Here is a 13,588-nt window from a genome sequence, read left to right as displayed (position 1 = left end):
TGACGGAGGAGAAAATTGTGGTGTAGAACTCAAATTCACATAAAAAGACCAGACTTAATGGTCTGACTGAGACTAGAGGAACTCTAGAAGACATGGCCCCTGGGGCTCTCTCTTAACCCAGAACTGAAACCATTCCCAAGGCCAACTCTTTGGACGAAGATTGGACTGGACTATAAAACATAAAATAATACTCCTGAAGAGTGTGCTTCTTAGTTCAAGTAGATAAAAAAAAAAAAAAAAAGAGATACACGAGACTAAATGGTCAGCTCCTGTCCACAGGCAGGATGTGTGGGCAGAAGGGGATAAGAGCTAGTTGAATGGACACGGGGGACAAGGGGTAGGGGGAGTATGCTGTCACATTATAGGGATTGCAGCTAGGGTCACATAGTGGTATGTGTATGTTTTTACATGAGAAATTGACTTGAGCTGTGGACTTTTACCCAGAACACAATCAAGACAAAAATTAAGTGAGGAAGCTTTGGTTACAGGACATTGAATTTATGTTAATGGTAGTGGGGTGATCTGAATAAGGATAGTGAGAATGGTTGTACAATTTGAAGAATGTGACCCAAGTCACTGAAGTATGTATGTAGAAATTGTTGAGATAGGGTATGTCTTGTTATATATATAATCACCACAATTTAAGAAAAAGTGTGTTTAGAAAAAAAATCTCATTCCAACATTAGGTATTTCATGATTTGTCAAATTTTAATTCCGGAAAACTCATTAGTCAGACATCTGTTTACAACAATGGAAGTTTTCAATCAGAAAAGGTTTTATTATAAGAAACAATGATATCAGGTAAAAATGCAAAAAATTGTGCAATTATGGCAAAATGTTTAAAATATCTACACATTTGCCTCCATAGGACTACAGTACTTACTACATACCTGAGCTCTGAACATTGAATGCCATTTTAAACTGCTTTACGTCAGGAATCTGATTCCTTGAAGATCACATCCACTTTGTCTCATGTACCCACGAAATCACCTTGATGCTTCAGCATCAACTTCATAACAGACAACAAAGATGGAAAATAAAGAATACAATTTCTATTTTCTTATAACATAGTTATCCCAAGGCCAGTTTCCAATGTGTCAAAAATATACAGGAAAGTGCTACATACATTCTTCAAATGTCAAAACAAAGTTAAAGTGAGACTGGCATATGTTAGACTTACCCTATTTTAATTCTGTAGTACCCATTGTGCCTTTTACTAATATTCTCATCACACTCTGCAAACGTACCTTAAATAGCTAAACATAAACCCACATACTACTAATCTTAGTTTTCTAGGACCTCTTCTGAAACTGTTTTAAAAGTGGCAAAATGTCCCAGCTATATAATTTAAACAATAGTTCTTCATACAAAATTCAATATATACTCTACCGCCATAGCAAATCCTAAACCTGGGCTTTGACACACTATACTTAGATCATACCCTCAATATAAATTGTTACAACAAAAGGATCAACTGTTGTACAGAACAACGGAATAAATCTACTGTAGAATTAACCACAGTACGTTGTACTCTTCTGTATCACACGACACAGGTAAATTCCTAACTCAATGTTCCATGTCATGTTTTCAAGTAATACATTTTCCTAAATAAACACAGACGATTGTCGGAAAGCGGCAGGAAATCTTAGATATTCAACAAAGCTTTCAAAATTGAATGACATGAACACCTCTTGCAAAAGTTGGGTTTTTTTTTTTTTTTTTCCTTCCCTCAGCAACACTGTAAAGAACACTTCAAAAAAAACTCATAGAAATAGCCCCCAAACAGCATGGATATAAGGAAAACCGTTAAGATCAAGAAAAACTGGGGAGGAAAAAAAAGAAAACAGTTATTGGTCGATAAAGTTTATAAAGAGACTATAAACACTATCAAGGCCAATACGAAGAAATCACATATCCAGCTTTCTAAGACTAGATTTTAATATGTTAATTCTACAGACGCCGTCCACTTTAGATTCTGCTTGGAAAAACTTTCCCTGCTTGCTGAGGTCTAGGACAAGCAGTTGGAAAGTTTCTGTAAAACGAGGTATGTGATGCAAAGAGGCCATGTTTTAAATTTGTTTCACAGTATCATGTTACGGTTTGTGCAAGACTTTTAAATACAAACCAAGCCGGTTCACTTTCTTTAACAGAAGACAAACATTCTGGTTAAGGACAGACTCTGGGCTATACTTATATCCTTTATCAGTTATTCTAAACATAGTAAAAAATAAGTTACTGATTCAAACATCTGCGTTAGTTCTTAGAAATGAGTTGGTCTGTCCTTCATGTCAGTATTAATATTCCTTGCTGATAATTAGAAAGTCAACAGTTAAATATGAAAAATGATTTGGAACCGACGCTGCTGTGGTTCTATTTGCTTACACTTTTCCTTCTCAATCATCTTCAGCTAGAACAATGAAAAAACATTCATCACTGTTAAACGCAAAAATGAAAAAAAGAAAAATGAGGTTTTAATTACCATACATAACTTAAAAGCAATTAAATTAAACCACTGCAGGGAATTTTATGTTTCCAGAAAACAGAATTTAAAAACTAGGGGTAAAACTTCACATTATGCACTGTGCGGAAGAGGAATAAGTTACCTTTCAGGTAGAGGATGGAAAAGGAGGTCAGGCAACAAAACGGCCCATGTTAGTGCAAATTCAGCATAACTCTCTCGCTCTTCTAAGATGGAGTCCAGTTAGACCCATAACTGGCCACAGCCTGCTATCATGTAAGTGAGGATCTTGTGAAATCACAAGAGTTCAACGAGTTAAGTACTATGACCATGAAGCTAACATTCCACTTTCAAAGTACAGGCTCGGACAGTCTAACTCCATCCAGCTACACACATAAATTCACTTACACCAGCGCCAGCCACCTGTGACTTTGAGCCCTTCTCGGGATTTAAGAAAAATGAGACAGTGTCAGCACTTGAAAAAGTTCTCAACAGAAAACTGCTAATGTACATTAGCTTAACTTAAAAGTTACATATGAAATATGAATTAAACTAAAGGCTCTTTCTGAGGCTGGTTTGTTTTTCCTTCAATCTGCTCTAATAACAGAACACATTTAAACCTTAGTACACTTGAAAATAGTACACAAAAAAAATATATATATAAATACTAAGAATGAGGATCTAAGTTAGTGCTCCTCTGTGTTGGAGAGGTCACAGCTAAAGTCAAGTCCTGGTGATATTGCCTCAGATTATTACCCGTATTTAAAATTAAAAGTCACTTCAAACTAGTTTGGATGTCTCTACCCAGTAACGCCCTAGCTGCTCTTACAGGAGTGCATAGTTTTTTTGGTTCATCTGGAGTCTCAGTGATTATTCATCACAGAATTCTAGAAGGATATGATTACTTTTATACCAGAAACAAACAACAACAAAAAAAAGCTGATAATTGCACTTTGTTAACCTTTGCCTTACTGAAATGAAAACACAAGGATGAAAATAAATCCCTCCCTACACTGTAATCTTTAAGAGCACCCATTCCCATGTACAGAACTCTCGGCTTTCTTAAATACTGACAACATTTTGTATCGCTGTAAGACAAGTTTCCTCAAGTATGAGATGCCAGTGAGCTCACTAAGGCCTGCTACTCATTAAAGTACTTTCTGAAGACATTGGGGATAGAGTTTAGCAACAGCACACTCGAAATGCCGGCCAAGGTCCCAGAGCCGATCTGGGGTCTCATATATTTTCATCCACTGGTCAGTGATGTCATCGTATTGGTAAAGGGAATTTTTTCTGCTGGTTCTGAAGACATGTTCTTCAACAGTCACTTGAGTAGCTCGAACAAACAAATGGAGTTTATTTTGGAAAAGTACCAGTTTAAGATACGGATTTATGGACTCATCGCATGGAAAGTCCTTCTTGCGAGTCCATTTATTTAGCTCAATGTCATAGGCCTCTACAGTAAACATACGTTGATGATTTCCACAGGTTCCAGCTATGTAGTAGATAGAGTCGTTGTACACAGCTGCTAAGCCCTGGATTCTAGGCACAGTCATGGGAGTTAAAAAACCCCAGTAGTCTTTCTGAGGCTCATAGAAGAGGAAAAATTCTCCTAAAAGAAGAAAAAAGAATACATACATTTTCATGTTTGTTTTCTTGGTTGTATGTTGTAATTCCAATCACTGAAAACTAAACAGCATAATTTCCCAAATACTTCAGTTTCCAAATATTTCTTTTATAATCTCCAGAAATACATTAATGTGAGGTTACAAAATACCTTAGAACTTTTTCATTCCATGGCACAATGTATTACATAATATTATAAAATACAAACAACCAACCAAACTTATTGCCGTGAGTCACAGCGACCCTAGAGGACAGAACAGAACTGCCCCGCAGTTTCCAACGTGTGGCTGGTGGGTTTGAACTGCTGACGGTTTTGGTGAGCAGCTTGAGCTCTTCGACACTGCACCACCAGGGCTCCTAATTATATAGTTCATCTGAATAGGGATATTCATAACGGGGAGGTATAAGGAGTTACTTTGGCTTGATGGCAGAAAAATAATTAAGAGCCTGGCTCCATTTGTTTTATCCAATTATGTTTTAGAGAACACTTTAAGTCAATGAAAAAAATTATTATTGTTAGCCAGTAAGACCAAAGGGGAGGTGTGTATGTGTGTGTGTATATATATATATATATATATCTTCATCATAAATAAGCCACTATAAATTTGTACACTAATTATTTACTTAGAAGATGGCACGTGGAGTTGTTCAATTTGTGACTATGAGTCACTTTTTATAAGTGTTTACACTACTTCAGTGCTGCTGTAATGCAAAGACAAATATTTAGGACAAAAAACATGGCTTTAATAAAATAGGAAACACACACGGTTTACGGGGTTCACTTTGAGTTAGTTTGTATTCTATTTTGACAATAAAAGGGTGTGCTGAGTCCGGCTGCCAATATGAGAATGTCTGAAAGAATTCATTTAGTAAAGATTTACCAGAGTTTTGCTAATTACATTTATATGAAATCTTTGTTATGATAATTTGAACATTTTATGAACAGATAAAATGATACTGCTATAAACACCGATAGTACAACATAAGTTTCCAACTACTGGTGTCAAGTTTATTTAAGTAAATAAACTTTGATTACGAGATACCTGCTTTCAAATTGAGCCTCCCTTCAAAACTGTTCTGAACTAAGTTTACTCTTATCTACAAATTCAACTGCCTATGTATACCTAATAATAGTGACCCTTTAACTTCAATTTTGCTTAAAATAGCTTGTTAAACCACCAATTTTTGTTTGCACATCACCTGCCTTTACTGACACTTGTAACAGGATTCTTGACAAAGATAGCAATGAAAATTTTCTAAAGTGGATGTTGCAAATGGTTAAGTGCCCAACTGCTAACCAAAAGGTTGTAGGTTCAAGTCCACCCAGAGGTACCTCAAAAGAAAGGCCTGGCAATCTACTTCTGAAAAAGCAGCTATTGTAAACCTTACAGAGCACAGTTCTCCTCTGACACACACTGGGCCACCATGAGTTGAAATCAACTCAATGGCAGCTGATTTTTGGCTTAAAGTGTACTATCCCTCTACAAATTTCTTACAGAAAAGAAGAATGTCACACAAAAAAGTGAATTTTTAAAACCTAAAATCCTGTTTAATAAATTAAAACCAATGATGAATAACTGAGAAAAACCTCAGGGCCTCAGATTCCTGTTATATAAAATATAACCTCAGATTAAATGATGTCCCTTCCAGCCCTGAAATTCTATATATTCATTGTTATTTTCCTTTAGCATTCACATTAATATTCAACCTTCATCTTTCAATTGGGAGTTTCATAATTAATTCTACCTCTGTCTGGTAACAGCACATATTGGCTAGGTTACACATTCATTCTAACATTCCATTTTCTGGCAAGACTGATGAACCCAAATCATGCCATCCCTCTATTTAAGTAAGGCACTAGAAGGTACCACTTCTTCTGGAGAATTAACTTTATATTGAACCTAAAACAACCAGGTTCAGGCATTTCTAAGAAATTTTAAGTCAAAAGATTAAAGCAAAGAACAATTCTTTTTAATGGGATATGAGCTAAAATGTCACCAACAACTTCAAGCAAACTGTCCCCTTTTCCTTGTTTTACTAAAATAGCGTAATGAAAACATTCATATACAACTAATTAAAAAATGCAGAAAAGAAATGAGCGTTTGGTATTATCTACGTTGCAGTCATCATTCGAGGAACTAAAATGTATATAAGAAACCAAAGACTGAAAACATTAGCTCTCACAAATCAGAACACTACAGCAAGTTCCTTATTCTCACACAGTCACTCTTTCCACTTCCACTGTATCATCTTTGCCAGAGAACTGGGCTTTAATAGTTTAAAAAAAAAAAAAAGCTGAGTGCATTAGATACGACTTTGTACCCGAGAGTAGTAACAGTAAGAAAACGGTGACATCTCAAAGTTTTCAGTGAAAAAATTCAAAACAATGTATTATGGAAGGCAATGCAAACTGCAGTGGAATGAAAATCTGAAGACTAATTCCAAATTCTTTGTAATTAAGTTTCATAACCTTTGCGATTATAAAGCTTATACAAAATGCCTTGGCAAGTGAATAGTATAAATTTAATGCCTTGTCCTTTTTTCTCTTTTAAACTAATCCAGAAAGTTCTGTAAGAAAAGCAATTGCTACAACATGTTTTAATTATATATTATCGAAGAGCAAAAAAAGCCACGTATTGACCTTGCTTTCGTGCTCTACAGTCTTAAATCTGAAGTAGTGGTTCTCCAAAAATGCTGAACTATTTTTTATTAAAGAATGCTTTCAAAAATACTTAAGCCAAAATGATATTAAAACACAATAAGAACATAAATAACTTACAGGATCATTTTAGTTACTTTAAAAAACCTTCCTCTTTTAACTCAAAAGAGTATCTTTATAGGTCCTTTAAAGAATAGAACTGTTCCAACAAGTTTATAAGAAGTGAGAGGTATTCCTTGATTAACAGGAGCAAACACCTTTTCTGGGATAATTAAGTAAAGCACAGTGGATGTGTCACCCTTCCATGAAGAAGTGAATCACTTAGTCACCTACCCTGTAAAACATAGATCTTCTCTTTGTACTCCACAGCATTATGAAACTCCATTGCAACAGGCATTGCACAGACAGTCCTCCAACAATTCTCTCTGCTGTCGTAGCACTCCACAGATTTCAGAGAGTTTCTCCCATCGCCTTCATAAACACGACCTCCAATTGCATACATTTTACCACAGCAATATACCAGTTTGCAGCCTATTCTGGCCCGAAGCAAGGATGGTTTGGATATCCATCTATTGGCAGTATGATCATACATCCAGAAATCATTTTCTGCCTTATGGTCTATGGAGACCTCACTGCTGCTCGGCCTATACCCTCCGGCAATGAAAATGTCATTATCTGGTGACACAAGAATCCCAACTTCTCTCAGATCATTTGGTGGTTTGCATAGTTTAAACACTCTTCCTGTGGCTATATCTAGGCAAGGCACTGTTTGCTTCTTTCCTGAGTGTTTGTGGGCAGCATCAAAACATATGATCATTTCAGAAGCAGTCATTCCAAGCCTCTGGGTACAGCCATTGGTATTGGATGGTCCCTTTTCTGCACAGCTTTTGGCGACTGCCTGTGCAAACTGAGGTGGAATTGTCTCTATAAAGGTATCTTCCAACAGAGGAAAACGTATGCATTTGGCAAAAATTTCTGGAAGGTACATTTCTCTTTCGTTCTGTTCATGTTCAAACCACCTGATAATGCTTTCATAAACGTGCTCTTCCCGGTCTACATTTAAATCATCACTGTCTAGTATGCTTATGAGTTGGTCTTTTGTCAACTCGAGAAACTCTTGTTCTTTGGTGACACACAGAAACTTTTTACGAATGTATTCTTTTGATCGATCTCCGAGTTCTTGGTGACCATAATGGTCAGCAAAGATGAAGACTCCAATAGAATTTTGTGGCTCCAAGTGACTGATCATGTACTTAGCACACTGGTCTTGGATGGAAGGAATCTGGAAGATACTAGCTGCAGTGAACAAGGCTTGAACGTTGGCCTCTGTCAGAATCACTCTGGAGGTATAGGCATAGTTCAACACTAAATCCATCGATTCGGCTTCAACACCGACTATCCGAACTTCTTTCTGAGTACTTTCTGTAAGGCCGCTAGTGAACATGGATCTAAGGAGGAAAAAGTGGTTAATATACTATGCGTGCTACAAATACAATGTATCGTGGCAAATTTTTAAAAGTATAAAGTCACTACATAGATAACCTTTTGAAACTGAATGAAAATTTCCTAACATGTTTCCTGATGTCTTCAAGAGGATAAAAACTAATAATCTAGCAGAAGGATTTAAGTTTGGCTTATCTCAAAAAAAACCCTATTCTCAGTGCCAGTTCCCTTCGTGCCAACTCTGAGAAAAAGAGTATACCTAATCAAAACAAACCAAAAGGTAACAGGCCTAATCTAAGACAACTTATTTTCCCTGGCACGCCTATCCAAGCTCCTGGTCAAGTTGCTTTAAAACCCATTGCCGTCAAGTCGTTTCTGACTCATAGCGACCCTATAGGACATAGTAGAACTGCTCCATAGTTTCCAAGGAGCGCCTGGTAGATTTGAACTGCCGACCTTTTGGTTGGCAGCGGTAGCACTTAACCACTACGACACCAGGGTTTCCCAAGTTGCCTTCCAAAAAAGCCCGCTGCTGTCGAGTCGATTCCGACTCACAGTGAGTAACCCTATAGGACAGAGTAGAACTGCCCCCATAGGGTTTCCAAGGAGCGCGTGGTGGATTTAAACTGCCAGCCTCTTGGTTAGCAGCTGTAGTACTTAACCACTACACCACCAGGGTTTCCCAAGCTGCCCAAGCTGCCTTAGGGACTCCAAATCTTAAATCGCCGTGCCAGTCAGAAAGTTTAAGAATACCTATAGGATGTCAATGTGGCACATTACCATACAAAGAGACTATCTACTAAAACTTTTCATGGCCCAGTGGAAATTACTAATCAATTCCTGTCCCACATATATCTTTAAAATTTCTGTTTTAGAAAATCAAGATGCTCTCAAAACTGTATATTCTTTACCTACTCCATTTTAAAACCATTATCCTTTGAATGGCCCCTTAATTATAAAGCATGTAAAGAACACTTACCCTTGGACGTTTTGAAAACCTTTGTTTAAAAAGATAAACTTAATTTTCTCAAAGTTACCATACTTTATATATTTATGTCTGGACAGAAGATAAAGATTATAGTAGAGTTAATATAGTGGTAATGCCTTCTACATAGAGTTCAAGAGCTAGCTGATTCTTTGGAGATAATGGTTTTTAAAATCCAAAACGTCTGCCTTTGAGACTAAACTTTTTTTTTTTTTTTTTTAAAGTAACAGTACGTTTATAGAGTTTTCTTGGCCAAACATGAAGTAGTCAAAAGCCTGGCTCTTTATATTGTATTAATCATTTATAAATGTCATTTGCCTTTTTCCCCCCTCGTCTGTTTCTTTCCAGGCTGCTTTTAAGTTAAATATAAAAATCAAATCAAAAGCAATTTTAAAAGCTTTTGAGGAAACAGCTATGTGCTATTTATCTTTGTTTTCAAGGCCCAGGATGTTTAATAAGTGTTTGTTGAAGAAATTAACCTAATATTAGTGATAAGGTTGATTATTCAGGTCTACGGTAGATCCTCCCACTTTATTTGTAAATGTTATGTTATGAATTGGAATCCACTCGAGAGCAATGGGCTGTATTTTTTTTTTTCATGTTATGAAAAATATCCTTAAGTAGCAAGATTTCCAGTAACTTTTTAAGTCTCCATCAAACATGGAATTAATTTTAAAATGCAATATGAGAAACACTGGAGGTATGCAGGGCACAAGGACTCAGCTTGCTGCCTGAATTAACCATCTTTGAGTCCCATTTTTACTTCTACAATATAAGTTTAATTTTAATATCACAGGCTTTTTCGCTTACTAAAAACTATATGCTTCTAGGTATGAGCTAGTTTTCAATTCAGGTGCTGAAAAGCTCAGCTAAACAGCTACCAATTAAAAAGAAAAATAAAACCCTTCATTAGGCAGAGATTAACTCCCAAAGGAGAACATTATCACGTATCCCTTTACCATGGGAACCACTGCTGACATGAATAGGCTGGTCACACACAGGGCAGTCTGACATTTGATGAGTTCTCAAATAGGTGATTTCTGTTTCTTCTAATAGATTACATAGGTAAACACTATATAAAATGGGAACAACTCCTCACACAAAATTCTGAGCAGCAGAGAGTCTACAATAATCACACAAATTTTAATCCTGACAAGTCACTGGGATCAGAAAAGAGTCATGCCAGATTTCCAGCTATTATACCTCATACACCAATGACGCAAGGCTTCGAAATTATTAAGTAATGACTTTCTAAATCCCACAAAAGGAACAGTAACCAGTGCCAAGAAACTTATTCTGTAGAAAAATACCTCCAGCAAGAAATAAGAACCTAACCCATACAATTCTAGCCAAATATCTTCCTTTGAATTCACTTATCTTATGCTCAGAAAGTTTTTCAGGCATTTCCATGCCTCCCTGGAATTAAAAAACCTATTTTAGCATACTTCTTTTGAAGCGATTCGTCTAAGTCTTCAAAACTAATTATAACATTTAAATTATTCAGAGTATAAAATTTCAATAAAATTCAGGCATTTCACTTGGAAATTAATTTTTTTTTTTTTTTTACTATTCAAATTTAATATATAATAAAAACTTTTGAAAGCAGCTTTAAAAAAAGACCCACTCTACCCACGCTTGTTCCTTAGTCATCCGGTGACTAAGGACTCTGGTTTGGGAGTCAGATCCTGCCTTTGCCACTTCCTAGTGAGACAGATGATTTGGGCAGGTCACTTAAGCTCCCTGAGCCTCAGTTTCTTCGTATGTAAAATGGGGATAATAACTGCAGAAACAGGATTATAAAGATTATATAAGGCAATACATGTAAAGCAAGTGTGACATATATTTAAACACGTATGTGATCTAACCATATCTAATGGGTAACTTGGATAAGTGAAATATCACCCGTACTTTCCATTACCAGGCCAAACTTCTTACCTTCTGGGTATGTGAGTTTCCTTTTTTTCTTCCCAGTTCCTGTCATGTGATGGTTAATACTTAATAGTCCAATAACCTACCCGAGGCAAGTCTAAGCGGGGACATCACAAGCATCAGACTTAAGTGACTATATTTAACCTAGAATTCTGAGAAAGAGGAACCAGAAACTACCGTCTGGAACACCACATCATTATGTGCCCTACAAAGGTAAGCACCTTCAAAAGAAAAAGCACATTTAGAGTGTGTGTGGGAAGATGATTTTACTACCGTTCACACACCCCTGAATACCGAAAGGCTCAAAAAGGTGAGCACGTGAAACAAAAGAAGTTAAACTCAGACAGGAAACTGCCTTTATCACTAAACTTAGAGTATGACATTATTTTTTACACCCAAGTTTTAAAACTTCACTTTTCAAAATTTTATGATTCTCAAACATTAACATAATTGAATATAAAAACTTAGCTTAAAAATACTGAAAATCTGGGAAATAATCACCGGTCTGGGGCCTAAGGTACATGGAAACAATGTTTCATTCATTTTTATTTCACTTTTACCATCACTGCATTAAAACAGTCTATTGCTTATTGCTTGGTAATTCATTTTTAAAGGAACAGACTTTCATATTTTGAATGTTAAGAATTACACGCACTAAAGAAATATGCATCGAGGATAACCTTTCAGAATTCTAGATCAAAACTCTTCAGCAAAGCTTTCAGTGATGGAAATACTCCCTATCTGTCCTATCCAATATGGCAGCCACTAGCTACATGGCACGGTGGTAAAGAGCTTGGCTGCAAACCAAAGTTCGAATCCACCAGCCACTCCTTGGAAAACCCCTATGGGGCAGTTCTACTCTGTCCTATAGGGTTGCTAAGAGTCGGAATTGACTGGAGGGCAAGGGTTTTTTTTTGAGCTACATGTAGCTACTGAACACTTAAAAAAATAGCTAGTGCACCTGCAGAACTGAATTTTTAATTTTAGATCATTTAAATAGCCACATGTGGCTAATAGCTGCCATACTGGGCAGCACGTTTACCTAAAACGAACAAACAAACAAACACAAATGGACTAACGTAAAAACCAAAGACCTGAATTCTAGAGGAATTCCTTTAAGTCAAAAACAAGGGCTGTCTTAATAAGGTTGGAGCTGTTATCTGCTCATCAGGATATTCACTCACTGCTTTCATTTCATTGTCGCATCTCAGTATAATAAAGTGGACAATACTGAGGGGGGAAGGGAGCTCCGTGCGGATTATCAGTAGAAGTTTCTATCATCATCATACCTGAAATAGGGGCTGATTGCAGCAAGAACGTTTCTATGACAGGAAAATGTTTTCCCGTGATCCACTTCCACTACAATGTCTGTCAACTGTCCTTCATCGTACATTGTTTTGAGCTGCTTAAGAATACTGCAAGCATGGAAGGGGTCCATGGCATCGTTGGCTGTGTCTGAAGATGGAATTCCATTCGGTGTTGGGGAAGACTGACTTAAATCTAGGAGGAGAAAAATCGTACAACCACAAGCAGTTCCGAGCCCGTTACGGCGTCGCAGGGTTTTTTTTTTTTTTTTTTGGTCTGTTTGCTTGGCTTTTTTTTTTTTTTTCCCCTTATAAAAAATACATATATGTATATACACACACCACCTCATTGGACCACGAGGCAGGATCTCAGAGAGAGAGAAAGAGAGCGCAGAGAGCGAGCTGCTGAACAGGTTCAAAGGCCAGCCTGCCCCTCGGGAAGCCCAGCAGCTCCATGCCCCACGCCGCCGAGGCACCATGCGCCAGGACAGGGGAGGGATCTGCGGTGACTCGGTCGCGAGCCAGGAGGTCCCAGCCGAGGGCGGAGGGTAGAAGCCTCACGAGGCAGGCTCGACACGCGGCGGCCGCCGGTTCCCCCACAACCGCCTCCCGACCGGGTCGGAGCGGCGGCGGGTACCCGGCCTCGCCATCCCTGCCCCGCCGGACCGCCCACCGCCCTCCACGCCATCCATCCTCCCACGCTCACCGCCCTCCACCTCTGCATCCTCCTCTCCGCCAGCCCGGCTCCTGGTCGCCGCCACCTCCTCCGCTCGTGATCTGCGTCTGGCTCCCGGCCCACCTTCCCCAGACCTCCTTAGCCACCACACGACCCACCTGCCGACGCGGCCATTTGTTGACGGGGCCCCGGCTCCAGCTATTTAAAGAGGAAATGTCATTTCGCTTCCCTCGCTCCCGGGTTCCGGCTCTTCCAAGCTCCCCCTAGCCAATGGGGTGGACCAGGTAGCCGGCTCCTCCCCCAGCCTCTGAATCAGGGCGTTGATTGGCCACGGTGCGCGCGTCTGCGCGTCGGGAAATGTAGTTTTACTGCCCCGGCTCCGCGTGGGCCGCCCCGGCGGAGGCCCAAGCCGAGGATTCCTATTGGCTGGTCCGGGCGGAGGCGGAGAACAGGGAGCCTGCCAACCTGTGTCCTTGGGGCGCGCGGTGCCTGCCGGGAAAGGTAGTCA

The 13,588-nt window shown here is 38.6% G+C and overlaps 1 protein-coding gene across 3 annotated transcripts; it reads right to left on the bottom strand.

Annotated features, from left to right (window-relative positions):
• Positions 1–687: 687 nt before the first annotated feature.
• Positions 688–13,335, bottom strand: KBTBD8 (kelch repeat and BTB domain containing 8). 3 transcript variants are annotated; one of them, XM_049862871.1, is made up of 4 exons: positions 13,239–13,335; positions 12,390–12,600; positions 7,077–8,191; positions 688–4,070 (listed from the first exon to the last, which is right to left on the bottom strand). In XM_049862871.1, exons 1-4 carry the CDS (start codon positions 13,252–13,254, stop codon positions 3,607–3,609), a joined length of 1,806 nt encoding a protein of 601 aa, XP_049718828.1. In that variant the 5' UTR covers positions 13,255–13,335; the 3' UTR covers positions 688–3,606. The 3 variants fall into 3 exon arrangements, with proteins under 3 accessions (XP_049718828.1, XP_049718829.1, XP_049718827.1); XM_049862872.1 differs by lacking the exon at positions 12,390–12,600 and having other exon boundaries at positions 13,239–13,319; XM_049862870.1 differs by lacking the exon at positions 13,239–13,335 and having other exon boundaries at positions 12,390–13,228.
• Between the last annotated feature and the right edge of the window lie 253 nt (positions 13,336–13,588).

This window comes from Elephas maximus, chromosome 20 (genome assembly GCF_024166365.1).
Source record: "Elephas maximus indicus isolate mEleMax1 chromosome 20, mEleMax1 primary haplotype, whole genome shotgun sequence".
NCBI classification, from domain to species: domain Eukaryota; kingdom Metazoa; phylum Chordata; class Mammalia; order Proboscidea; family Elephantidae; genus Elephas; species Elephas maximus.
The sequence above is the reverse complement of the archived record's forward strand: the minus strand, read 5'-3'. Positions and strand labels throughout refer to the sequence as shown.

What these genes read in the sequence shown, in the direction of transcription:
- KBTBD8 (XM_049862870.1), bottom strand. Translation starts at nt 12,883, where the DNA reads ATGGTGCCTCGGCGGCGTGGGGCATGGAGCTGCTGGGCTTCCCGAGGG. An exon ending in GCAATCAGCCCCTATTTCAG is followed by an intron (nt 8,192 to 12,389) that starts GTATGATGATGA and finishes TTTCCTCCTTAG; the next exon opens with ATCCATGTTCACTAGCGGCC. An exon ending in GAAGATCTATGTTTTACAGG is followed by an intron (nt 4,071 to 7,076) that starts GTAGGTGACTAA and finishes TTCTTCTTTTAG; the next exon opens with GAGAATTTTTCCTCTTCTAT.